The 27,143-nt window shown below is 40.1% G+C and overlaps 1 protein-coding gene across 12 annotated transcripts in view; it reads left to right on the top strand.

Annotated features, from left to right (window-relative positions):
* The window catches only part of FHOD3 (formin homology 2 domain containing 3), a 427,406-nt gene that overhangs the window by 327,387 nt on the left and 72,876 nt on the right, over positions 1–27,143 (top strand). For 9 of the 12 annotated variants that reach the window (XM_075744719.1, XM_075744720.1, XM_075744714.1 and 6 more), the window contains 4 exons: positions 2,577–2,702; positions 13,672–13,806; positions 17,178–17,228; positions 21,797–22,011. In XM_075744719.1, the coding sequence (XP_075600834.1) occupies positions 2,577–2,702; positions 13,672–13,806; positions 17,178–17,228; positions 21,797–22,011 (527 nt within the window). The remainder of the gene's footprint in view (positions 1–2,576; positions 2,703–13,671; positions 13,807–17,177; positions 17,229–21,796; positions 22,012–27,143) is intronic. The other 3 variants (XM_075744713.1, XM_075744724.1, XM_075744725.1) reach the window with 2 other exon arrangements.

Here is a 27,143-nt window from a genome sequence, read left to right as displayed (position 1 = left end):
CTGAAAAGCCTGTAAATCCAAGTAGCTGTTGACAAGGGACTTAGTTCGCATGTCTTTCCTTGCATCTTGCATCTTGAACACTGGGATTCCTCTAAATTTACATTTTCCTACATAGGCACAGTTTTCCCTTAGGCATCTCACACTCATTTATTGCTCTCTTATTGCTGCTGCTGTTAGAGTTATACTTTTTAGAGAGTAGATTCCTAAATACCTCCTGTTCCTTCAATATTTAGTATTCTGCACTGATTTTTTTCCTCTGACCATCCTTGTGCTTCCAGTTACCGCATAGGATCAAGGGCATGGTGTGGGGGAGAATTGTGCTGGGTTTATCTGGAGAAAAAGGAGGGTAAAGCTGGCATGATTTGGGCAGTAAGGTGCTCATAAAAGAGGTAAATGTCTGGGGTTTCTTTGGAGTGAAGGTTTCTGGGACAAGGCCATTGCATCTGCATCGGTATATAAGATAAGAAGGGAAAATGGAAAAAATAGCCACTACCAGAGGAAGGTTATAACGATGAACATTGTGGACAGGATAGAGACTTACCCTGGTGTGCAGGTTTTGCCTTGCTACTCTTCCAGTATCTCTGTCTCCCTCTAAATTGGATTTATAGGGATGCTGTGTCCAGGCCAGTCCCTCTGAATTTGATTTTGTTAATACTTGTAGGTCTGAGTCTGCAGAAGTGTGTTCTCTCCATTTTAATGAGAGTTATCTTTGGACTAATTGAAATTCCTTGGTCTGAAGAAGGATGCTGCGCTGTGTCAGCTTTTTCATGGGGCAGAGGAGAAGAAAAGCAAATGTAATGGTTGATAGGAAGGTCTCCTTTCAGTTGATTGAAACGGAAACAGAGGTTTCTGTTACTGTAAGGAACATACCGAATGAGTTCTGAGTTGTTCTCAGGGCAACGGAGTTTTCTCCTCACTCACTCGGTACGGGCACGGGCAGGACGTTTTCTGAGCTGAGCCTGCCGGAGAGAAGACCCGTGCCAGGTCTGTGCTGGGAAGCCCCACACTGCCTGCCTGCACAGCCCACCGCCGAAACTGTCTCCAGTTTCTAGTTAGTTTTCTTCTAAGGCAGGATTGCCAGGAAGGCAATTATTTCCCATTCTGCAAAATTTCTTTTGTAGCTCAGAAACGTGCACGTTAGCATTTTTTTCCACAATTATTCCCCTGTTCCTGGACGGTCAGCATGGTGTCTCAAAAATAGGTGGCGGTGGTGGGGTGTTTTCTAAAACATAAACCTGGAGCTGTTGCCAAAGGGGTTGTGTTCTCTAAAGCATGATCCCTTCCATTATAAAAACCCCTAACTGAAACCTATTCTGATTTTAACATGGGCATTGGCAGGCAGCAATTCTGTCATACCCTCAGGAGTGAAGCTTGAAACTTTGAATGAAATTTCACCTGGCTAGATGAGTGTGCTAAACGGAGCTGAAGGAAAACAACCAGACTTTTCAAATAAAATTGCTGAGTGAAATTACTGAGTGCTGATATGTGTGGGAGAAGAAGCAGCAGAGAAAAAATACAGTGAAGGAGGGTATATTGTACATTATGAATTATAATAAGGAAAATGATGTTGCCTTTTTTCCTGAACTGAATTTCGTCATTTGGATGAGTTGGACTGGTGGAGTACTAACATACACAGCATCATATGCTTTTCACAGGGGAAAATGGTATTGTCTGTGAACAGAAATGTTAACATTTTTCCAAATCGGGAGTCTCTCCTTGACATGCCATTGAAGTACGATGGTTAAAAGGCACAGCAAAGCAACACAACTGCCTTTTCTATTCAGTACGGGAGCCAGGGTGAACACAATGATACAAGGGACTCTGGGGAGGTGGCTGTTCCAGGAGTCCTGGAAACAATTTCTCTTTGATCAGCAAGCTCACATTGAAGTCAAGCAGGTTTGGGGTTTTTTTAATGGAAGGAATGGCTGGTAGAAATTCCTAAAGCTGTGCTTCCAGAGACATGTCTTTTTAGCCACGGTGATGATTTTTTACAGACATTGTAAGAAATGGCACATAAGCTATGACTTGTGTTGGGGGAGGGGAAAGAAAATACCGCCTGCTTTAATTGAAAAGAATGTGGATGCTTTTCATTTATAATGCAAACATTTTCAAATCAAGGGATGTCTGCGTTCAGATCATGTCTCTGAAATGTTACTGTTTTCCTTAATTTCACTAGGTACGAATACTGCTCACATGGACTGGTTTGGTCCCTTTTCTAATGGCTGGGTATCAGCTCCCAAAACAGCTGATAAATCTGAGTAACTGAGCAGTAATTTAAGTATTCCTGCTCTGAGTTGTCACTTGGGAGGACCATTCTACTCTCCTAGTAATTTCCATACCAATAGCTCACTATTTGAATCAAGTATGTCCATGACATGGTTGATATTAAAATGAGATGGTAGGTAGCATATTTTGGAGCTGGGATTAGAGCAATATTTTCAGAAGGTGGATGTTTGAGTTCTGGGGTATGGGATCACCACCACCCCCTAAACAAGAGAATTTACTGTTGCATGCCTGCTTGCTGATGCATTCTTTCTGTCTCTCCCTTTCTCCTACTTTCCTTCCCGGTGCTTCAGATACAATAGCTATGGCAGCAGCTCTTACTCTTCTCCACGACCTTACTCTGGTGTGAGTGCCCCTACGACACCCACTTCTCGTTATGGGACAACCCTCTCGCCGCCTCAAGAGACCAAATCTGACAGGTTTGTAAATAAATCAGTGTTTTCACAACAGTTCCTTTATAGTGAGGACAAAGGAGATAAGTGTAAGCTGTTCTGAGTGGGTACTAGAAATATTTTGTAGCCAAATATTTTCTAATGTTGGAAAGAGAATGTACAAAAATCTAGACGTGTTCATTTCCCACTCATTCTCAAGCCTTTCTCTGACTTGGTGTTAAAGGCTGGATGTATTTCCATCCTACTTCTTCTTCTTCCACTTAAATGGATAAAACACACATATGCTGTTCTAAGTATTAAAAGGTGAATTAAAGCACATTTTATTTCTTTCCATATTTTAAAATAAATTCAGACATCTATTTTCACTTCTATCATCTTAAATCAACTATAAAATCTTGGAAATGTGCTTAGCTCAGAATTTCCTAGGCCATAACTTTGTCCTTCCTTGAAAATAGATGATACATCTCATTGTATTTCATCAATGGCAAAATGTTTCTCGCTGTAGGTAAAGCAAACTCATACTAACCTACCAGTTATAAGCTTACTTTAAAACAAAAAAACAAACCGGGAAAAAACCCCAAAATTTGAAAAAAAACCCGGCAACAAAAAAGCAGTATTTTGAACAATCAAAATACTCTTTTGAATTATGTAAGGTACTAGGGGAAGAAGAAAGATAGGAGAATGTTATGGATACATGAAAGAAATTCCTCTGGGCAAGAGATTTGGACCACCAGAAATTAACTGACTGTTACAACCTGACGTAAATGACAGCTTCAAAGGATGTCATGCTGAGTTTAAGGAGGAAAGGTAGAAGTTTTTAATTAATTTAATTAAATAACTTAATATAATAATTTAATTAAGTAATTTGCAATTAGGCCAGATGGGCTTTGGATTGTTGCCAGACTGGCCTCTTAATTCTTAAAAATTCCATCTCCCACCCTTTTTTTGAACTGAAGGCTCTTTCAGGATCCTTTGTCTATATACCAATTAGGTTTTAGCAATTATTTTTTTTAATATTTTTATATGTGTATAGAAATACATGTGTATATGTTTGTGTGTGTATGTATATATGTTTGAACCTACCTAATGCCTCACATCCTTTCTGGTCTACTCCTCAGAATGGTTCAAGTTAGGTTCTTTCAGCATGCATGTATTTCTAGCCATGAGGTATTGATTTAATCCTTTTTTTTCAAGTGAGTAATTACATTAAGTTTATCTTTGGAGAAAGGCATCGTTTTTCATTTGCTCATCTTCCTAGAGTAACTTGCCTCGATTTGTCTTCCCTGATCTGAATTAAATTATTGCCGAGTGAAACCATAATAGAGTGAATAGAGAGAAACTCTAAACCGGCATTTTCACCCCCTTTTTTTACCTTAGCAAAACATATGCGAGATAAGCAAGAATTAAAGGTATCCTGCTGCTTTTGAAGTTTTAGGTTCCCAGGCCCCTGCTGTTGGAAGCTTCTGGTTGCTACTGCAGCAAAGAAACCCCAAAGTGGTCGAACACTGAGATGGCTAAAGATAGTTGTGCCTGTCCTGCAAGAGGTTGATGGCGCTGGCCTTGCTCCAGTAAAGAAAGCGAGCTTTCATTGCAGCATGCGCATAAGTGCGTTGCTGGTTTGGAGCCAAAATGCCTTGGCCCCACAGGATGAAGCTGTAAAATTCGCAGATTCATGGAGAGTCAGGCCAGAGGGGAGCTCTGTAATCATCTGTCGTGACCTGTAATGGGTCTCACAGAAGCTAAATGAACGCCCCGTGTACCTTCACATGTTTTCAAGCGGCAGCGCATGACTTCTCCTGGAAAACGTTCCGGTATTTATCATCACTGCTAGGAAAATATTTCATATTTTGGAGGCCGGTTTGTCTAGCAGCACCTTCCTGCCATTACACTTCGTTCTGCTTTTCTCTGTGAAACTGGAAAGTGCTCTGCCTTCAACTATCAGATCTCTCTTGCATGTTTTAAGTGTCTGAACACAGTGCTTGGGGTTGCATCTCTGTCTTTCCTTCAGGTTACATTTACTGCTTTCCACCTCGAATGATAAAAATCTCTCTCTTGTTTAAATGCTTGCTACGCACAGTAGTTGAAGTCGCCAGGATTTCTGCATTCTTATATTTGAGAGATATTACAGCCTGATGCTTTATACATATTAGGCTCTGAGAAGTGTGAAAAATGTGTGCATGTCACAGCTGCGTGTTGCCTGCAAAATAGATGTGGTTATTTCTTGGAAGATAATTAAATTTACGGTTCAGATGCCATTTTGCATCAAGTCTTGTTCTTTCTGAGTGCGCCGCCATTGCAGATGTGTAGTTCAGCAGGCTCCAATGATGTGACTGCTTTGAAGAAGGGCAGGAGCCTGCTTTTATTTCATTGTCCTGAAAGACACAAGTTGCAGAAATGCCCACGCAGAGATCGATGGATAGAAATTTGCTCACTGGAGAGTAGTCTGTGTAGTGCACAATGCAACGCTCGGCGCTAATTACTAAGTGGAAAGTATTGTGGTATTTTTCACAGTCTTCTTTCAATGGTGTTTGCCTTAGATAATGTAAACATTATTTCCTACCTCCTGATGGTAAACATTTACATGGATTCAAACACAAAAAAAAAGTTAAAAGATGAAGGGGGGAGAGGAAGACACTTGATAAGAAGCAGATGTGTATCTATGGCCAGCTCCAAGGTGAGTTTTTTGCTTTCAGCTTATGATTACAGTTATCCAAGGCCTCCACAGAAAGATCACTGTCTTTTATCATGCAGGGAAGAGCTTCAGATGCAGTTCCTGGTACTGTTTATCTGACCTTGGAGAATGAGGAGGAAGGAAGAAGCAGCGTTTAGAGCAGTGCCCAGCGAAATGATTCATGCTCCGTTCAGTTACCCTGACAGGCCTTTTTCAAACCCTTGGCTGCATTTTGCTTATGTAAACAAGAGCTACAACTTAGGTGGAAAGAACCAGTGTGGTTGACATTTTGACATTCATACTTTTAAAACCCTCTTTGGCTAAGATCAGTGGGGAATCCAAAAGAGCAGTATAATTCAGTGCAACAGTAACTAGATTTCGTTCTTGGAAATCCACATAATGCATATATTTCTGATTGTACAGTAGAAGAAAAGGCTTACTTGACTGTTTCTCAGTTTCTAAATTCAGCTGCAGCCTTTTGCCAACTTCTTGCAATACTGGTTGTTCTCTCTCATTTCTCTGGGTCCCCTGTGGAGAGCCATGTTTCTGAAGTGCATATTGCAGCCATGGGAATCCTGCTGAAGGAGGCAAATTGCAGGGCACTTTCTGTTCAGCCCTTCATTGGGAGAGGAGAAAGCGTATATTGGTTCTCTAATATCTCTCTCCTTGTGAAAGCTGCTCCTAATGCATAAGAAGTATAACCCAGTCCTGCTCTTTTCAACTGCCAAAGATTGCTTTACTCCATAAATATACTGCTCCCACTTTTCATGACTTAAATCACCAATTAACTTCCTAAAGGGTGGGGGGCGGGGGGAATCATCAATCTCAATTTCTTAACCTCACAAATTTTTGTAGCAAGGGAAAAGCAAGACATGGCTGGAGCACAACAGGAAGAAAATAATTTTTCTGTACCTTCGAGGTGCTGCGTTACTTGGAGGAAGAAGTTGTTGTAAGACTCTTCCATATTTCCATGCCTTGTGCTCACACCTAACATATTTTTGTTTAGCCAAAGGTTACCTTCTCAGACTGTGAGTTTAAGACGGTCACTCAAATTGAAAGCTGCAGCCTGGAATCTGTAGCTGGACAGCAAACTCGCAAAGCTTCACACCCCCTCATAGTGCGTTTTTGGTGGGGAAGTGTATGCGTTGTTGATTATGACCATAGTTAGAGGAGACACTGCAGGAGTTTAGCTTCTAAGGCAAGAGTTCCTGAATTCAGCACCAGCTTTAAGTCATTCCATTGCCAGAAAAATATCCTGCTGGTGTGTTTGCCAAAGTGAATTTCTTCTGACGCATTTGCCAGGAGATGGTTCCTACTGGGCTTGATAGTTGAACAGTAGCGCAGTTAGCCTATCTCAAAAAGCCGCCTTCTCGGAGCACCTCATGTGCCGAGGGCGTGGGAGTTCATGGTCCCCATTCTCTTGCCTCTATCTGTTAAGTCGAATGCCAGAAAGTTCAGTTCACAAACGTCCACTTCTGGATCCTCTTGGCCAGTCAGTGTGAACTTAGTCTCCACCTCTGTCTGGTCCCTCTGAAGTTCTTCCAAATCTCCAGGGCCTGCTATGGTGTTTGCAAATTATTTCTGTTTGATGCACTCTCCAACTTTTTCAGACCATTAGAAAATAGACTTAAGAAAGATGCAATGTGTTTCACATCCCTTAATCTGTTTCCCATCTTACTTGCTTTATGATCTACAGCAGTACATTACCTTGGGCTCCCATGATGCAGGGCCTTGAATGTTGAGCGTTCCTATCCATGTTCTTGTATATCTTTTAAAGGAAACGTACCTTCAAGCATTTATTTCTACAACAGGTGCACACAGACACTGGGATCAGCATGACTAGATTATAGGTGATTTTTTCTCCACTGATTTTAAAGACACTTTAAACACCATACCTGAAGCGTAAACATGAAGTGCAGCAAAAGTCCACAAATGCTCTTCTTTTGAGTTTTGCTCCCTCTCCAGGTGCCTGAACAGTGATTTTCTGGCAATCTGGTGCTTTTTTCAAATTTATGTTTATTAAAAGCAAAGCAAAACAAAACAAACCTGCTTGAGAATGCTAAACAGCTTTTCAGTTAGACATTCTAGTAAAATTAAAGGTCCCTGTAATTGACAACACCAGGGAGGTGCAGCTGGATAAAGTTTCTTGGCAGGTTCTCTTTTTTTTTCTTTTCTTTTATTCTTCATTAGCCATCTATCACTACTCTGCACTCTGGAGTTACCTTATTCCAGCTGTTAAGTTCTAAGGGAAAAACAAGAAACCTATGAAACAGAACCCACTAGACAGCCTACAAAGCTGCTGCTCTCCCAAGAACAGCTCCTCTTTCCTTGGCTTTCTATTCTCTCTGCTTCTACCATCTTCTCTGTGTCTTAATGCGTACTTCTAGGCTTTCAGACCAAAGACCGTGGCTATTTTTTCTTGTGGTAAATGCCAAGCACATCTTTCACTCTGAATAACATAATGAGGAAGGGATAGCTTGGAGGTTGATAATAGTGGCCCAGGGCAAAAGCCTCAAGTTTATTGCTGAGATTTGAAGAGGAAAAGCGACGTTAGGAATTAGTTGATGATTTACAATTTGGGAAGCAGCGGTGGCTTACACTGGCTTAGCCTCTTGTCGAACTACTGTGTAAGCAGTATTCTTGACTGCAGCTTTGTAGGCTTCATCATAGATCATATATATGTTTAAACAGAAAGCGTGAGCCAGGTTACGGCTTCAGACGGCAGCATGGTGCTGGCTGAGCACGCAGCGTGCATGGAGGGCACCAGTCACCCCCAGGTACCCACTGTGCCAATTAAAAGTCTAACATTAATCAATTCTTCTCTTGGTCATTCTCAAGTTTCTTTCTCAAAAGAAGCATTAGTCAGTAGTTTTATCTCTCAATTTTGTGTTTATTTTTGAGAGAAGTTTGGTAAAGATTCCTCAAGTAATGTTTAGTCTGTTTGCAAAATCTTATATCAACACGCTTTTGAATTTGCCCTGTCATGTAGGGAGACATAACACACGGAGAGTTTCTTTAACTGTGAAAAGCAATATGGCTCTTGGCAGCTTTGCCTCTTCTTTTGTCTCTTTCTAAGCTGGAAAGTGGATTTATTTTGTTAAAGCCAGGAGACATTTAAAGTTACTTAAGGCCTGAGTAGGAGCTGCCGACTGTTGTTCTTCTCTGTAAGCATTCCCATGACTGCTGGAGCAGGAGCACTTTGGAAAAATGGGTAATTAGTGCTTCCTTATTAAGGTTATTAATGATTCTGACCTTTGTTACATTAAAGAAAATCCTGAATATTAACCTTATGACCAAAAGAGATTTCCTCTCATAAGTCATCTGTTAATTTTTTTTTTAACCTCCCAAGAATATACATTTGTATTTTGTATTCTTGCTATAGATATCCATTGCCATTTAGGAAAATTTTAAAATTCAACTAACAGAGGAAAATGCAGCCACAAAAGAAGTGTATTTCAGAGTTAACATGAATGAAGAACATTTGAAGTTGATAATTGCAATGTTGCTGTGATAAAGTGGCTTAGAGTAAGACAGAAATATTTTCCTCAATTTTCAGCAAGATTAGAGTAATTCAAGTCACATACTCCTTTTCACAATATATAGTCTCTGATGGAGTATTGTCAGAAAACTGCAAGTACTTGCAAAATAGTGTGAGATATCTTGTGTTACTAATTCACTGCTGTGTTAAAAGCAATAGCTCAGGTTAGATGACTTTTTATTCAGAAGAGTTTTGGCTTATAATCAATGGTTTTGTTTTGTATCCTCTGCCCTGTGTATATTTTTGTTGCCTTCTTTTTCCTTCTTTATTTTTTCCTATTCTTTGCTCTTTCCTGTCTTTTCCCAGCAAGATAAGTAACTAATGACCTCTGTGTCCCCAGGTCCTAATGCTGTGGTGTGGAGCTATATTCACAAATCCCCAGACTTAGACATATTCTTGCTGTGTGTTTTCTTTCTGGAATGAGAGTGGAATAACATAGCTTGTTTAGCTTTTGCTGGTTTTAACAGCAGGCAGAAGAAAGCTTTTCTTAATATTTTTGTATTAACAGTCCATTCTTAATAGCCTTGTGTTCTCTACCAGACTAAAAATAGTAGTCAGAGTAAGCGTCCTTCTGGATTGTATCTGTAGAATTGAACAAATGGTTGATATTACCCGTTGGTAACATATGATACCAAGATTAAAATGCTGGCATATATTAACTATAACCCCATTTTGTGAGTGATCACTCTATTATGCTTTCATTGGGTATTCACATACTCTGTTAAAATCTCTTACCACCTTTGGTTGAATGCCAGATTTTTTTCCCCAGCCTTTTCCTTGCTCACCCATTTTTAAAATGCAGCCTACAGCAGTAAGAATTAAACATTCCCAAGGCCTGAAGGTACTGTGACCCTTTAAACAGCATCAAAGCATCAAAACTACCTGAAGGCTCAGCCCAAGCCTTCCCGCCTGCTGGTTTGGCCAGTCCTGCTGCCATTTGCAATTCAAGTATGACTTCAGCGAAAGGGAACATTTATGTTAAGCCTTATTGCCAGGGGGATACAGAGACAGAAAAATAGATTTTACAGACAAACCAAACATAGACAAATCCCTTTTCAGATTGTTTAGAATATTTGAGGAATACCTCTTACTGCTTGGCTTTCCTTCTGGCTGTTGTACGAGTTTGTACACCCTGAAAGTAACACCTGTTTCCTCCAGTTTTAGTTTATGCACGTGTAGAAAATTAAGGATAAAGTTTATCTGCTCATTTACAGTTGCAGTTCACACTAAAAAGAGGATTGATGCAATCAAATACCGGCTCAGTCAGTGGTTGACAGCAACAATGAAGCTGCGAGTTTACGAGGTTTAACAGGGAAATGGTCTCAGCACTTGGCATGAGGTGTGGTCTTCGCAGAGGGAAGATGCGTCCGGTCAAGTGGGCTGGATGGCGCAGGACCCAACCACTAAGCGAGCACTAACTCAGCAATATCAGTGCTGTTTTGTTGCCCCTTGTTTTCTAAATTTGATTCAAAACTCAAAACCTGATTGTTTTTTGAAGAAGTCAGTGCCACACAAGGAGTCAGCTGGCCGTGTTCCTGTCTGTTTAATTATAACCTGTTTCAACAGAAACTTCTTGCAGCTTTGACTGTTAGTTTTGACCATTTCATGTAATAAACAGTTGTATGTGGTATATTGGTCCAGAACTGTCTGTTTGGGACAAATGAATTGTCTCGGGTATTTGTGTGCATGCTATACTATAGTTTGTAACTCAGCTGAAGTATGGACCTATAAAATAACCAGTGTGAAATACCAAGTTTTGGCTATTTATTATTGATTCCATTAGTTTCCAAGAGGTGGCAAACTCATATGGCACAGGGATGTCCAGCAGTTTCTTAGGCATTAGCTTTTTTCCTGACTATATGGCTGTTGATCTTTTATTTAGATTGTGAGGCTGCTGTTCATACATGTGCAAATTTCAGCTGAGCGAGCAATGCTAACCAAACTGTGCTAGATCAAACCTCTGAACAAGGTGTTTTGGCATGTGGAGACATTTTACTACCAGGGTCAGGTTAGAATCTCATCTGCAAGACTAAGCGGCACATGTCCATGTGATTCCCCTGTAATCCCTTGGATAAGAATGTGTATTTACGGTGGAGCCCCAAAGAGCTTGATCAGACCTGAAGGTTTCCAACCTGCTAGATGCTGTGCAGACCTACAATCACTCTTTTGGTCTCTCAGCATCACCCCATCCTTCCCCTTAATTTTCCTTCAGGTTTAATTAAGTCATAACTTCCTTTGACTCCAAATGGAGTTTGCAGACTTCAGGGCAGCTGGATGAGATGGGATGGAATGGGATAGCAGGCTACATACACAGCACAGATACAAGCACAGACTTGATAGGGACCCTCTTTTTGCCATCTCTTCCAGTTTATTTCCAGATGTCTTCATGTCGAGGCACTGTCCAGTTTTCGCCTTCCGAGAGCAATTTCTGATGATCTATCCTACCTTATTGCCCTGTTTTTTCATGCTACCACAGGGATGGAGCTCTAGCTTTCGGATCTTAGTACAGTGGTGCTACTGTTTCTGCTGGGAGCTTTCTCTTGCAATATGCACTAAAAGGTCAAAGGTTAAATAAATTTAAAATATATTCAAGGGAAAATTCACCACACATACTTGACTGTCAGAGTTTAAGGATTTTTTTTTTCCCCTTTCCTTAGTGCTGAGGCATATTAGAGATTTTTATGGTTTTGAGCGTGATCCAGCATTGATACTGTAGCTCTGGAGGAGTGCCAGCAGGGAGGCTTACAGAATATCAAGTTTTATACCATCTTATGTAATGTTTATGCGGGTGGGATATGACATATTGAAATTCAATTTATTGAAATTATTGAAATTATATTCATACTGCCCTGCTGCCAGTGAGGCTGAAACGGCTATGTTTTGTGGCATTCCTGCTTGCACAGACAGAGACACTCAGGAAAGATAGGTTTGCATTAACGTTTTTGTCTTCTGCACCTATTTTCACTGGTGAACTGATGCCATTACACTAAATGCCTGCATTGTGCAGCCATAGGCATGTAAATAAATAACGGAAAGGGTCTGAGTTCTTAAAAAGTAATGGAAATTTATTCAGGTTTGCATTGCTGGTTTAAGAACCTTCCTTTAGCTGGGGTTCAATTTCTTTTCAGAAAAAGCAGTATCAATTTCTTTCATTAATCCTTTCATTGTAAAACTCATGTTACAACAATGCACAGAAACGGCTCTACGTGTTATGTCTTTTTGATTTTATCAGTTTAATTCAATCAGTGTGGATACATTTACGTCTGTATAAAGCTACCCCATACAATACAGATTTTTCCTATCTAAGAGACAGAAAGAAAGACATGTTTACTCTGAGGTCGCTTTGTTGCCACGTGAGAGGTTGGTGGTACCAGTACCACCATTCTGGGAGAAGGATGAGCAAGAGGAACAACTCTCCTAGCCAAAGTAGTACTGTCAGTGAAAAAAATCAAAAATCTATGTCAAGGCAAAACTATAAGGGTATATAGATGTAGCTTTTTTAAGTGTATTTGCTACTTGAACTATTTCATCTCAAAAAAAAATAATTTATATATTTGAGAAGTCTTTACTTTAGAGGCTGCCATTTCTGATGGAAAAAGTCCCACTTCTTTTGGCTGAGCATTTACCATCTTATCTCATGCATCTTAACAGCCTGTTGAACAACAGCTAAAAGTTGGATGTACATTGCTTGTGGTGACATCGAGCCTCCTTCATAATAGCAACCTACTGTGGAGCATCCAGTTCATAGTTATGGTCAGAGGACTGCAGAGAAAGTCCCCTTTCAGACTAATTCTGGCTTAGCCATAAAACAGGTGGTAGTAAACTGTTCTTTTTGTTTACTCTGGGCAGAACAAGAATGAGTGGATCTAAATGGCAAAAAAAAAAAAAAAAAAAAGGCAATTTAGTCTAGACAGCAGAGAAGCCGTTCTTGCTGGCAGATGTAGTTAAGCGCTGAAATAGATGGGTGTGGTACATCTGTCATTAAGATTTTTAAGGCAGGTTGGACAAACAGTTTTCAAGAATGGTTTGAGAAGACTAAATCCTACCCTGGGCAAGGAGAGGATAATGGGTAACCTGTTCTCCTTCAGCCCCGTTTCTTCTGATTTTTTATAGCAATTTTGATGCCACTTAATGATTATTATAACTAGCTGTGCTGTCCCTGTGTATTTTATTGATATGTTCCCACACGTGATTCATTTTGCTTTTGCAGCATGTGCAGCAAGGAAATAATGATAACAGAATTTGTTAATGTATAAAGGAAAAATATACCCCTACTTAAGAAAGCATTCAAATTCTGAAGGGCAGTTCTTTCATCTTCTTTTACTTTTGTTCTTCTGTATACAGGATTCTCAGGTGATTGTGACACATCTGGTTTTAACATCATTGCATAACATGTTTGGAAAATGCTGAAAAAATATTCCTGGGGGTCTTTTTTCTTTAAAATTTAAAAAATCCATTATAGGATTCAGCTTTTCAGTTAGCAGGATTATACAGTAAAAAAATAATTTAGACAATATTGCAGTTAAAATACAATGAAGAATTCTTACACATACTTTATTCATGCTCCAGAAATTTAGCAGTTTAAGAAGCCTATCCTATCTGTCACATGATCTAAAATCAATTTAGCAGGAAGATACTTAGCTAGTGCTTTGAAGCATCCATACATAAATATTGCCATGTCGTTCTGTTGATTGGGATTATGTTACTTACTGAATGATTGCTACTCATTTTTTGCCAGCATAATCAATAAAAATGACACTGAGAAATCTGATCTTCCTTCTCTGCAGGCCAGCTTTGGGTGGTCTCCTTACATCATCTTTTCGGCAGCACCAGGAGACCTTGGCAGCAGAAAGAGAAAGACGACGTCAGGAGAGAGAAGAAAGGTTGCAAAGGATAGAACGTGAAGAAAGAAACAAATTCAAGTAGGAACCAAATTTGCTCTCTGTCTGTTGCTTTAATGTGTGATGGGTCTATAAATCATGGAGACATTCAATTGCAAAATAATTGAATTGATGAATAGTTGGTATGTCTCTTTAGATACCCTTCTTGATCTAAGTATTATAAGAACTGATCTATTAAACACATCATGATGAATTTTAGCATTTAATAAGCCAGCAATTTTTTAAAAAGACAGACATATACTTGCCAATTATACTGACCGGATATCTGCAGACGCCAGATTTTATTAGCTAATATACTCCTTCTCAAAGTATAATCTCAATGAGGCATAGGATCTCAAGATGAAACAGTGGGAGGAAGGTATCAAGAAGGGAGGAAGGAACAGCACTGGGACATCTATTTGCTTTTGTGTTCTGCAAAGTAAAAGCGTTCTGAGGTCTCGAGATATATGGTAGTGTTTTTAAATTACACTTTTTCCTGCTTTTTTGAACATGTGTCTCATCCTCCTGGAAGCAGCAACTGACAGAAATTAATTATCAAAATTATTGCTCAAACTGTGGCTAGAGGCCCCAGCTGAATATAGGGCTTTCCATTTTCTGAGACATCTGAGACCATGTGGTGTGCTGTGAGATCCCAGGGTGTGCTGCCTGAGAATAGTAAGAAGCAAGTCCTCTCCCCCTGTTAAATCTATGCCTGGAAATCCCAGTACCAGCATTAGCAAAGGCTGCTGTGGGCTTTAGGATAGATAAGGTGCCTATACCTGAAGTGGTTTGCCAGCTGTCTGAAGAATGTACACTAAGAAACCAATTTGTTTCCTCATAAACAGGAGTGAAAAGTAAACATATTTTTAGTAGTTAGAAGACATAATGTAGTAATCTAAAGAATGGTGAAGATAACTGTTTTGTAGCCTTAGAGTTGGTATTTATGGAAAAGATAGCACTGGGATTCATGTAATCTTGTTTATTAGTATGCAGGATTGTTTTCACTGTAATAATGTCTTTAGTAAGTCTGTGTCATAGTGAATTTGGAAAGAGGAGCAACTTTGGTTGGTTAGTTGAAGGAGATACTCTCCTGGCTCCAGAAGACAGCTAGTTTAGAAGAAAATGAGAGGCAGAGGGAAGGTGGAAGAGCACCATAATAGGATCTTTGCCAGCCAAAAGCTGCCCATGTTCTCCTGAAACAGAAACAATCAGGTCTCAATCTTCAAGCCTCTTCCAAAAACCCTCCCTCTAAGTGGTATCATCAGGCTGCAGCAGGCTGCCATGAACAGCCAACATGATCTTTCAGAAAGGAAACTCCCAGACCAAAAAAGCCACCAGGACATTTGGCAGCTTGACCTGTTTGAATAACAGATCTGTACATTTTGCTAGAGGTTGGCTACAGTAGTTGTTCTGTCACTAAAAGGCTTCTTTAAAGTCAGAAAACCAATTTTTTTTAATATACATCTTCATCCCATTACTCCAGAGTCAGAAACTGGTTAACTAAACATCATGATTGTGTTGCATATTTAAGACAATGATTTTTCAGTTCCCAGTGTTTTCATCATCTAGATTTGAGTTCCCTGGTCACCCAGAAGTTATAACTTATGTTTGAGTAGAGGGTCTCCAAAGCCACCAAACTTTGCAGACACCCAGCATCCCACAGTTGATTAAACAGTCTGGCAGGAGGAGGACAAAGCCACAGCAAACAGTCATGGGCAGTTTTGTAAGAGTTCTTGGGATTACATTATCGTATCATCAGTCTGGCTAGAAACTCAGTCTCTGAAGATGTATTTTTGATTAAAAATAGCACTTGCAATTCACAGCCTTTAAACTCGTGAGCAGTACTGGATTTACCATCATGACTCATTTGTTATCTCATTCTTTCCAATTCTGCCTTGAGAACATTGCTCTAGGTTCTGGCACCATTATTGACAAATTGAGGATAATTTAAAGGAGAGCATCAGCAGTTGTGAAAGAGCTTGGTTTTAGGAGAAGTTTTAAAAAGCTTCATAAGCTATTGCTTGCAGAAGGAATGCTTTACATCATGAACATTCTTCTCAGTAGAAGGACAATTGTACCCATTGCATACGTAGAACAACATGTCCTGAAATACAAGGGTTATTCTTCAGCTGTAGGGAGGGGTGAAAGTTGTCAGAGGAGAAAGAGTAATGTTAAAATTTGCCTGCTGAAAAATTCTTAGATTTTTTTTTTTTCCCCTTGGAATTACTCCCATAGTTATTGTAATTCCAAAGAATGCTCTGAAAATATGATAAAAGGATAACCAGTTCAGGGATTCAAAGGATGTCGAGATAGCCTGAAACAGTAATGTGTGTTCCATGTTAATGGACTTTTGAAGAGCACCTGATAGCAGATGTCTGATAGCTATTGGTATAGTAGATAATAAGTAATTCATTTGGTGACACAATATAAAGAGAAAAAATAGTGTTTTATTCATAAATGGAGTAGTTCTGAAAATGTTTCTGGTACTCACAGGTTAAGATGTAGAAGAATTTAGCAGATAAGGTGAAAGTCTCATCAATTTTGTCCACCAGATTCAACAAAATATTAAAAATATGTTGTAAGGAACTATCTTGGTGTGCTATTCAGGCAGGCTGGACATTCACTGCGTTCTGTTGTGCTCCCAGTTAAATTTGCATCCACATTTGTGGGTGTGACAGGCCTGCCTGAAATCACGGTGCCTGAGCATCCAGCAAAGTTGACTTGGCAAAAGCTAAATATATGAGTTACTTGAGGAGCTGTGGGAGGGACAGCTGACATAAACGGAGGTTTGTATCTAAAACTCAGGGTGAGAAATAAAGTGAAAGGTTGTCACCTGTCCGATGATCCTGCATGCGCCTTGTAAGAACAAAGAATTGTCCTACTCAGTAACGCCAGCCCGCTGTCCCGTTTCCAACCATGGCAACTAAAAGACACTGAGGAAAGGTATATTAGAAAGGGGGGCAACATGGTGCGCTCCCTGCCTTGGCCCAGCCTGCCAGGTGCTGCAGTCACTCTCTCTCGGGGCGTTCTAGATGGGGCAAATGAGGGATGGTTCAGTAGCCACTAATGTGCCAGCTCCTTATGGATGAGTCCACTTCAGTGTACCTGATTTCAGATACCACGTTTCAAAATGTGCTTCAAGTTCTTAACTTTTTGGAGTTTTTTATAATTACTTGTAATGACCTTCCAAACTACATATTTGGTGTACACATACATGTGGTGTATGCATGGATAAGTGTACGCAGTGTACTTTTCAGCCTTTTTTACAAAAACAAACGAGTTTTTGTTGACAACAGCCTTCATTGTCTCTGATCAGCTTGTTTGTACTGCTCTTGGTTTCTCCTACTGTACTTACACTTCTGTTACCTTATTCTTCTGGTTTCCCCTGCAATTTACTGCAATTCTCTTTTTAGCCGCGATTATTTAGACAAAAGAGAAGAACTAAGACAAGCAAGAGAAGAGAGGTTTGTATATAATGCATCCATCCTTCCCTTTGGTTGTTTGCACTTCCTATATTCTTTACTGTCGTGTATTTACATTTTTAACTCTGCATGCACAGAACACTTTAATTCCAAAAGACTTCTATAAGAAAGCGGTTGTTTCATTAAAAAGCAGAATGAAGTCCAGCTGTAAGCACAGCAATAAATGAAGAGCAGTGGGACTGGAATGCATAAGAATGATTGATGATCTATCTTTTATCTGTTTGTGTGGGAAATAAGCTTACTCCATTTGCCTCAGAAATTTGCCCAAATTTAGTATAGTTACAAATTGAATAAGCCTGTCTTTCTCACCCAGGGGGTCCCAAGCTTTCTGGAGGGTCAGAAAAGGCAACCGAGGATAAAGGAAATTGGGGTCACAAGCATTGCAAAACTGCAGTCACAGGCTGATGGAATTGGTTCTGACCCACTCCCTGCATATTTTTATCTTTCAGGGCCAAGTTTTCTTTGCTGATCTCTCCAAAGATCAGCAAGTAAATTACAAAGCTTAGCAGTGTTTATCATTGTGGCATTGTTTCAGTTTTATTTAAATAGCGTATTTAAAGGGACTGAGGTTTTGAGTTTTTTCTTCCTTTTTTAAATTCAATTAAGTAGTTTAGAAACTCTGGGCTAGGCTGGGAGCTATGTGCTTATGAAAGCACATTTTTCAAGGAATACTCGATTAAAGACCTTTGCCTTGCAGTAGCTTCATCTCTACCTCCACTAGTAATTGCACCCTGGAGGGAGCTCTTGTTTTTACCTGGAAAGTATGCATGTTACTGAACACATAGTAGATAAAAATCATTGCTTCAGTTCGGCTTTTACGGTCCTCCAGAGGTTACTCTCTGGAGATACTTTTGGATTGTCAAGACTTGGAATTACATTATCAAAGTAACATAATGAGAGCAGCCATCTCAGACATCATTGTGTTGCTGCATTTTGGGGTTTTGGGGGGTTTTGTTTGGTTGGTTGTTTTGTTGTGGATTTTTTTTTTTTTGCAAAATCATCATACAGGAGGCAGCTCATTTCTGCACACTGAAGTCTGATCTATTGTGGCTGAAGTAGCTAATATTAAAAAATTATTTTGACATCTCTAAGAGTAAGAAAAGGTGGATAGGCTTTCCTTTATCCTTCCAGCGAAAACAATTACAAATAGTTTGAAGCATTTTCTGAAATGAAACACGTCAGAGCATGTAAGCGACATACCTTGATCTTAGCTGAGTAAAACCGTTTACAGCAAGCATACTCGTCAGCAAGATTTGAAACAAATTAGAAGTGAGCTCTCCGGCACTTTCAAGTTGTAAGGGAATATGCTAAGTAAACTGGAGTACTTTTGGGGAAGTGTTCACCAGCAGGACATCACTGCTGTGCAATCTGAGACAATTTCACTGGTCATTAGGAATGTGTATTTATCCTTAGGGCTCTTTTGAACTGAAATGTTAAACTATCAGTTCTTCCTCATAAAGAGGAAAGACACATGTTTGCTTTGACAGCACATAGATATTGGAGAAGACTTCTGCAAGTGAAGTCTTGCACCAGAAGTCCATTACATTGGCCCTCTGTGACTATTTTTTTTTTCTAAGGAAACACCTTTGCACAAATGAAGTTTAATTTCCTGAAGCAAGTTGCATGTTGACATGTTTAAAGAGAATGCATGGACTATAAGAAAATGCTATAGCCAAGGTGCTAAAATCCTATTTAAAATCTGGACGTTCCCTCCTTATCAGTGTGGAAAACTAGACGGAGGTAATATTGAGCACATGGGAAGGGCTCTGTTAAAAGCACTGATTTGTCTAAATTCTGTCAAATCTTTGGAGCATTCTGTGTACTGTCGTGTCACCCTAGAGCTCCAGAATACAGGCACCCACTTTTCCAATGGCTCTGTGGTGGCCTCAGTGTGAGGGAGAAAGATTCCTGCAGTTTTGAGGAGTCTGAGTGTAACTTAGCACCATTCATTTCATGTGTTCTTGCTGTTCAATGATTCGAGGCCTTTTTTTTTTTACTTTGGTTGGTTGGATATATGCCAGTGATAGTTTAAAAATAACCCAACAAAGGTGAGCTCCCAGGCCCTCTTTAGTGTGATTTACAGCTCAAATGCTCTCCAACCAGTGACTTTGTTGGTACATAAACATTTTAAGTCACCCTCAAAACATTGCTGAGAGACCTGGAGAACCCACAATGATATTTTCATCTGCTTAAAGACGGTAAGTGGAATACATGAGGTATGCCAAATGGATAGCCCACAGATTTTTGGCTCTTTGTCTATAGAGAAGAGTCAGCATAGGCATGATGACGCCTGCAGGTTTCCGTGATTTAAAGGAATATGGCAGTATATACACAGGCAATGGGTCAGTCCTGTAGAGGAGGAGCTAATTGCAGAAGAGGGATGGTAGCTCATCCTTTCAACTTAAGATTTTAGTCTTCATGAGACCTTATGTATTTGATGCTGGCATTCATTCATTGTTAAGACATTGCGCTGAAACAAAAAATACCCGAAATACACGTTGCTTATCAAGTGTGCAGTGTTAATAACAGGTTCTAGAACGATATTTATTTCGCGGTTAAATTGCCATATCTGCTTATTAGCTTACCCATTTAATAATTAGTTATGCTTATGTACTGCCATGAGAATTGCTGTTCTGGTTCCCTTTTTTCTTTCAGTATAATAAACATACATTTTGAGAAGGCACGTCTTGATGATAGTCCTCCGCTTTGCTGGTTGGCTGTGCAGCACACAGCTACAGAAGCTAAAATGTTAAAGCAGCTGAAAAAGAGCTGAGGACAATAAAACGCTGTAGTTCCCCCCCTTATAGAAGGATCCATCCAGATCTTTGTTGTAGCGTGTTGGCAAACTGCAAAACCCTCCTCAGCAGCAGCCAGCTGGGCTGTACCTGTCTGAGCTAAGTCATCAATTTGAATGGCTCTTTACGAGGCTGAAGTCCCATCTGGTCTACTTGCGAGGAGGCGGAAGGCGCGATATGTAGGTGACCAGCATTAAAAGAAAGACTGGCTTCATGAACTGTAACAAAACATTATGCTAATGCCAGTGAAAGGCTTTCTCCTCTATTGAAAAGGCAAAAATCATTCTCGAGAATTGGCTTCATGTTAGAATTGTAAACAGTTCCTATTTTATAACCATACAAGTATGTGGCTTGTTATATTTTCATCCAGAGTCTGTAGGGGTTCCTTTTCTTGCAGAATTTGTTCAAAGCCTGTGCATACCTCTGGAGGAATAAAAGAAAATGAGTTTTTCCTTCATTATTGCTGTTTGCAATAAAGCAATTTGCCTCCGAAAACACAAGGACTGCTCTTCAAAGACACATTTCTATGCTCTGTATGGATGTTTGCAAATGTGCATGCATGTGTGACTACCATCTGTAGTAAGCATGTTTGTTACCACATATGGCTGACTTCTTTACCCTGCCTGCTTTTAATGCACCCTCATACACTAATTCGGGCTGTCAGTGAGGCAGAAGCGGGGAGGAGAGGTGTTGCCTGTTACGAAGTGTTTACAACAGTGTGTTATAGGAGGATGACCACAGTGTTTCGGGGACGTAAGCAGTAGTCTTGATTAACCTGTTTAACAGTTCACTTGTGGGTAAGACAAACAGTCTAAAGCCCAATCCAGCTGTATTCATGAATTTATTCCTTAGCAAATAATAGTGGATAAAATTAGCAGACATCTGGAAGAGGCACAGATTTCAAAGTTATTTTGGTCGAAATGTATAAAGCACACTATGAAGAATATGATTGGTAGCTGGTCTTAATAAACAGTTAGTGAGTTCTGCCTGCCTAAAATGCAAAACAGATGTATCTTTGTTCTTTTAAAGTGACTTTGATGAATAAACTACATGTGACGTCAGGTCCAAGCTATTGGATGTCTGAGTCCGGCACAGAAATTTTTTAGAATAAAAAAAAGAAAACTTTCCATTGTAGACTCTGGAGAGAACAAAGTGAATTCCAGTGCATTGCTCTCAGAGCAAATAGAAGCAGGTTCAGAGACTTTAGATAGTCAATCCAAACATTTATTATTGGTATTATTTTCAGGGAGATCTGTTTTTGTCTGCTGCACTGAACCACTTTCTTCTTCTTGCAGCAAGTCTCAGACTTTGGCTATTTGCATCAGTATTAAGGGGCTCTGGCTTTGGAGGTGTTCTCTTTTTTTTTTTTCCTTTGTTTTTTTTCTTTTTTCCCTCCCATTTTAGTTTTGGGAGAGGGAGGGCTGGGAGGAGGAGGAGGTGAAGGAGGAGGGTGAAAAGGAGGGCAGACAAATGCTTCCAAAAGGAGAAAGACTATGCAGACACAATACTATATCTAAGGACTCTTTAACTCTGCTGGTTTTTGCTTTTGTTTTGTCATGAGCAATTTAACATTTTTCAGGGCAATAGTCTTTGCTTTAGTATGTGTTTTTTGGCAGATTGACCAAGCAGGCAGTTTAGCGCTGTACCCCTTGTGTCAGGAAGTCAGCTCATTCTCTGCAGGTGTTTCATCCATAAACAAGCATCAGCCACAGACTTCTTTTTCTTTACGGAAACCCTCTGGAATTTAACTTTCAGATACAAATACTTGGAGAGGTTGGCAGCGGAGGAGTATGAGAAGGAGCTGAAGAGTCGGAGCATAAGCCGAGGCAGAAGTGAGCTGTCCTTAAACCTGAGATCTCCTTCAGCCCCATCCTCGCCTGTACCCAAGTGCGTCAGCCCAGCATCCGCAGAGTCCCAGGAAGAGCTGAAGACCCCTTCCACTCCCTGTGGGACCCCTCAGCCCTCAGAAGGTAAAAGTGAAAAGGAGGGCGGGGAAAAGAACGGTGGTTTTATCACAGTTTCTCTCGGGCTAGCAGTGATTTTTGATGCATGAGTGCAAGAATATAACCTCTGAGGTGCCAAAGTAAAGGGTCTTATTATGTTGTTTCATGCTTTCTTTCTAAATTTCCTCTTTTTTTTGCATAGATTTGGATGTCTTCTACTCTATTCAAGCAAAGAATACACTGCTAATTGTTGCTATGATTTATATTATCATTGTCTGTTGCTATTAGAATGGAATAATTGGAAAATATAGCATACAGAGGGTCTTAATTTTAGCATCATGTTACTTGTATATTAGAAGTTACTAAACCAACAATATTCCTGCCAACAGATTTTGCTTATGTGGATTCTCTGAAAGAAATGCAACAGATGAATGCCAAGATTATAATAACCTTCCAGCAGAGCACAGGCTGAATGGGACAAACCGAAAAGGTCTTGAATTGAAGGCAGGGAGGGTGTGTTGGTTATTTTTAACACCAACAAAAACTCTTAAATTTGTAGCACCAGTAGTAAAGGACTTAAAAGAGACCACAGACAATTAGTAAAAAGGAAAGTATAATTAGTGTTTGCACGGTTGGTTTGCTGTCATATAATTTATTGGTGTACAGAGCAATATTTTTTGTGTGTGCACGTCATTCTGCCACTTGCATCATTTACCCCTCCTTCGGTCCTCAAAAAAACACCCACCATACGGATTTATATTTGTGCCATATGATGCTGCATTAACTTTGGGAGCTAGAATGCATGTTGAGGGTGAATTATCGCCATCATTCATTTTTATTTTATTTGATTTCCTGCTATGTGCTATTGGTGATTAATGCATTTGTAACTTGCACTGCTTGGTTTTATTGAGTGTTATGGCTGGTAGCATGCTATAAAGCAAGGCGATTTAAGAAAAAAGTTACAAATACTAAATGTTGCATATGTTTATCCTCACCGTACTAAGTAGGTGAAGTTTATTTAATTTAGGTTTATATATTTTCCCAATTATATTCCCAGCTTTCTTGTCTGGCACCTTAAAAGTCTCAGTGGAATCATTTGAACTTAAAAACCGTGGATATTTTCCTGTAACACTGATATTCAGAAACATCCAGATACCCATTATTTTTGAGTGCAATATTGCTTTTAGAGCAAATAAGCTGGATTTTTCCACCATTAGGATTTCAGAGCTGGGTAGGGAGCAAGTATCATCTCTTTTATGATGATTATTTTAACATATTTCTCCTGGAAGCATTCCAAAAAAATTGCAGCATGAAATGGAGTAGCACAATCCATTTGGAGAATACATTTAGAGCAGGTGTACAGGGCAACTTCAGGCAGCCAGAATATGGCAAAGCTATCAACATGTGGGTAGGCAGGACATCTCTACTAAAACTCCTGGCAATATCAGCAGGCATCAGAGGGCAGCACCTGGAAGCCTGGCAAATGGACTGGAAGGAGAGAACATATGGATGGGGCAGGGTGAGCCTCCAGCCAAGGGCAGCTGCGGGCAGATGGCCAGGACAGCACCAGAACAGGGGCCTGAAATCTGCGTGCCCTAGCGGGAGCTGTGCACAAAGGACGGCTGTGTCAGGCCTAGCAAAAGCATTGGAAAGGTCGTATGAAGTAATGAGCATGTGGGCAGGGCAGGCGCTCTCATCTGGAGGTGGCCGGATTATTGGATATCAGCCAACAGCTGGCAGGCTTATTTATAGATACTGTGCCATGGCCTCTAGACTATTATCTGAGTTCCTTATGCTCCATAATGAATTAAAAATCTCAACTTCTGCTGTCCTGAGGAAATGTTATGAATCCCATTTAATAGACAGAGGAACTGAGGCCTTAACTTGCTTAAACCAGTTGTAAGAAAGCTGAAACAGAACCCAGATTACTGGCACCCCAAGCAGTTGCTTTGAACATGGGGGTTGCCGTCTTCCAAAGCAAGGATAAAATTTCAGAAGGAAAACAGTTCCTCAGTTCTGTGCATAGTACCTTCCAAAGACTCCACAAGAACAGTGTTAACGGATGTGTGATATTCGTCTGCAGAATTCAGAACCTGAAATCAAACAGGAAATGTGTTCCTCTACTAGCAAACAATAAGTGATTTTCGGAGTCAGATTTATTTTATGCCATTTGTGTTAAAGTATCCTTTGGCCATCCAGTATCTACTGGGCTTAAGAAGGAAATGGATTTTGTCTGTGGAACTTTGTCCCTCGCTGTGAAATGTCTCAGTATCTTTACCCCATATAAAAATCTGGACTTACTGAGCTGAAGTGTTTTCTCATATAAAACAATTGATTCCACTGAAGTAATCAACTCTTGTAAGACTTACTCTTGTAAAACTTGGGGTATGGCATTCAGAGGAAATGAAGGCAGTCCCATAACTGCAAAATGGAACTTAATATTTTTTTTCAGAGCAGCTACTTCCACTTCTGTAACTTCATTGGAGAATACTTTATGAAGTCCACATGTGCAGTAAAGGAGAGCAACAATAACCAAGACATCTCTGAAGTCAATCCACAAAGGAATTGGAGATGAACCCTTCCCTGAGAGGAGCAGCTTTTTTAGCACTTGAGGAAGTAAGCAGGCCAACCCAAGTGCACATTGTGGACAGTAGGAAACCTGAACACATTAGTAGTTGAGCAAGGTTCAAATACTGCCTGAAGTATGACTTGTGAAAGCATCTTGGTAGATGGAAAAGCACCAGAACATGAGAGCGCAGTGAGGCCATTGCAGCCCCAGTTGCAGGGCCAAAGGAACCACAGTGCAGAAAGTCAGAGGAGGACCTGGAGTGGGGGACAAAGAAAGATCATTTCTGACTTGATGAAGAAAGAGCAAGTTCCCTTCTGGTGATCACTCTGTGCTAGTTTTTACCATCGCAAGGAATGGCAAGAAAAGATTGGGGTGGGGGTGGAGAAAGAGAGAGAGTTCCTGCTGAATTCACAGCAGGAGGAATCCCGTGCTGGAGGAACTGAAGGGAGATAACAACCAAGACTTTAAGTGATGCCCGAACAATTGAACCCAGAGGGCTTGGGTAGGTATAGCTGTCTTCAGATTTACTGTGTGTATCCTCAAGAAACACTTAATGTATGTATCTCCCAGCTCAAAGTAGAGAGCAGAGAAAATAGATGAAGATGCAGTGGCCTAATCTATTACGCTGGCAGGGGATTAGATGTGGGCCTGGAGGGATGTTTGTTCTCTCTGAGGGCTTATAGGGCTAGACAGTTGAGGTCTTATCAGCAGGTACTAAGGATATGACATCTTGTGTCTGCTTCAGGGTTCATTCATAGTTGAGTATTGAAAGAAAAGTCATTTCCATCCATGTCCTTGTATAGCATTACAGGTTCGTAGCCATGTTTTTAAGAAGGGAGCAGCTGGCTGTCCTCTCTAACCTCGCACTCAAAAGAAGGTTATCGCCACCATCCGATCAGATCTTAGCAGATCAAGTTACTAGAGCTTTACATGCCCAAGTCTTGAAAATGTCAGAAGATGCAGATTACAGCATCTCTCAAAATGACAAAATCTTTACACATTCATTGAGGGACCCTGCTACCGTCTCTTTAAGTGATGAGGTTAAACAGCTTCTTTGGGAGATTTCATTCTTCTGAGAAGTCTTCACGTTTTTTTCCAATAATACATTTTTAGAGATTAAGTTCTGGCAGAAAAAGAAGTGGGCATATGACTCAAAAAAGTAGTTCTTAAAGCCACATTCAGCTTTCCTCCTCCTGATTAATCCAATTGCAAGTAAAACTTCTGCTCATTTAAAGACAATTCTCTCATTTGTTTTACTGAGGGGGAGGTGGCAGGGAAGCTAAGCCTTGAGAGAAGTTTGAAAAATAGCATATGCAAGTGAAAAGAAATTACCTCTACTACTGAATCTGGCAATCCCAGTTTAGCTTTTAAGAACTGTATATGTGTGAGAACTGGGTTTTTTAAAAAAAATAAAAATATATTGCTTATAATGGCATCACACTTCTTAATGTCTCAGGAATGCCCTCTTTGCTGTTGATGCTTTTTGATATGACCATGCTTGCTCCCTAGAGTCTTCATGCTCTCCACCAGCAGAAGTCTGAAGACAGGGAATAGAGCCTGGTCTGTTACTTAACTCTGTTGCCACCTGCAAGGTTGCCACTTAGAATAGTGTTTTATCTGGTGTGAAAATTGTTCCAGTAGAAACGGGACTGAAAGTTCCAGCTCATTTCAAATAGGCCACCACCAAGGATTCACTGAGAATTGTATTTTTTAACATCTTTAAAAGTTCTCACCAGTATCAGCCCAATGGATAACGTGATGGACACACATCTAGCTTGCTGGCTTTGTTCTCCGGTTAGTGTTTGCTGGCAGATTTGATTTTTGAACTGCTTTCTTAAGGGAAGCGCTGCCAGACATAGCTCATTATTCATAAGTTATTTGGGTTATTGGTGGATTGTTTGATATTATCCCTAAAGAGAGAGAAAGAGAGAGAGACTGTCAGACTGAGTGTCAGCATATGCCTGGTTTGTTCTAGAAGTGCTTAGATTTGATACTCCTTGAACTCAAAAGAGCAGCCTGGATCAGTATATTGCTCTTTACTCTTTGTGCTATACCTACAGGCTGACAGCTGTGAGGAGAAACACACCACTTGGATTCAGAGTGTCTGCCAACTTCTTGCCAGCTCTCTATAATTTTGCTTGTCTCGTAGGCAGGGTCCAGGGTACAGTCATAGGTAAGGTACATTTAGAGAGACAAGGCATGTGCAGAGCTGCTCGCCTGTCTAATACTAGACTTTTAGATGCTGTCTATGCAGAAGAGGGAGAAAGGTAAGCTTCTAATTGGGAGTGGTTTAAAACATCTTATAGGGATTTGAGTGAGCGTAGGCTATATATTAAACATATTATGTGTACATTACTTTTATATAAATGTATTATAGATGCATGTCTGGTTATTTAACTAACTACACATTTAAAATCAATTGTGAAAGTGTAGAAGCTTAGCTCCAATGAAATCAGTGGCAAAAAAAATCATTTGCAGTTTTGTATGCTTAAATTATAAGAAATGAAGTGGAATAATGCGCACTGAAGATGCATTACTGAAAACTAGTTAAACACATGTGTGTTATTGTAAAGGTAGGCACAGGCATTGA

The sequence above is a fragment of the Balearica regulorum genome, chromosome 2 (assembly GCF_011004875.1).
Source record: "Balearica regulorum gibbericeps isolate bBalReg1 chromosome 2, bBalReg1.pri, whole genome shotgun sequence".
Classification (NCBI taxonomy): domain Eukaryota; kingdom Metazoa; phylum Chordata; class Aves; order Gruiformes; family Gruidae; genus Balearica; species Balearica regulorum.
This window is presented reverse-complemented; position numbering and strand designations above follow the sequence as displayed.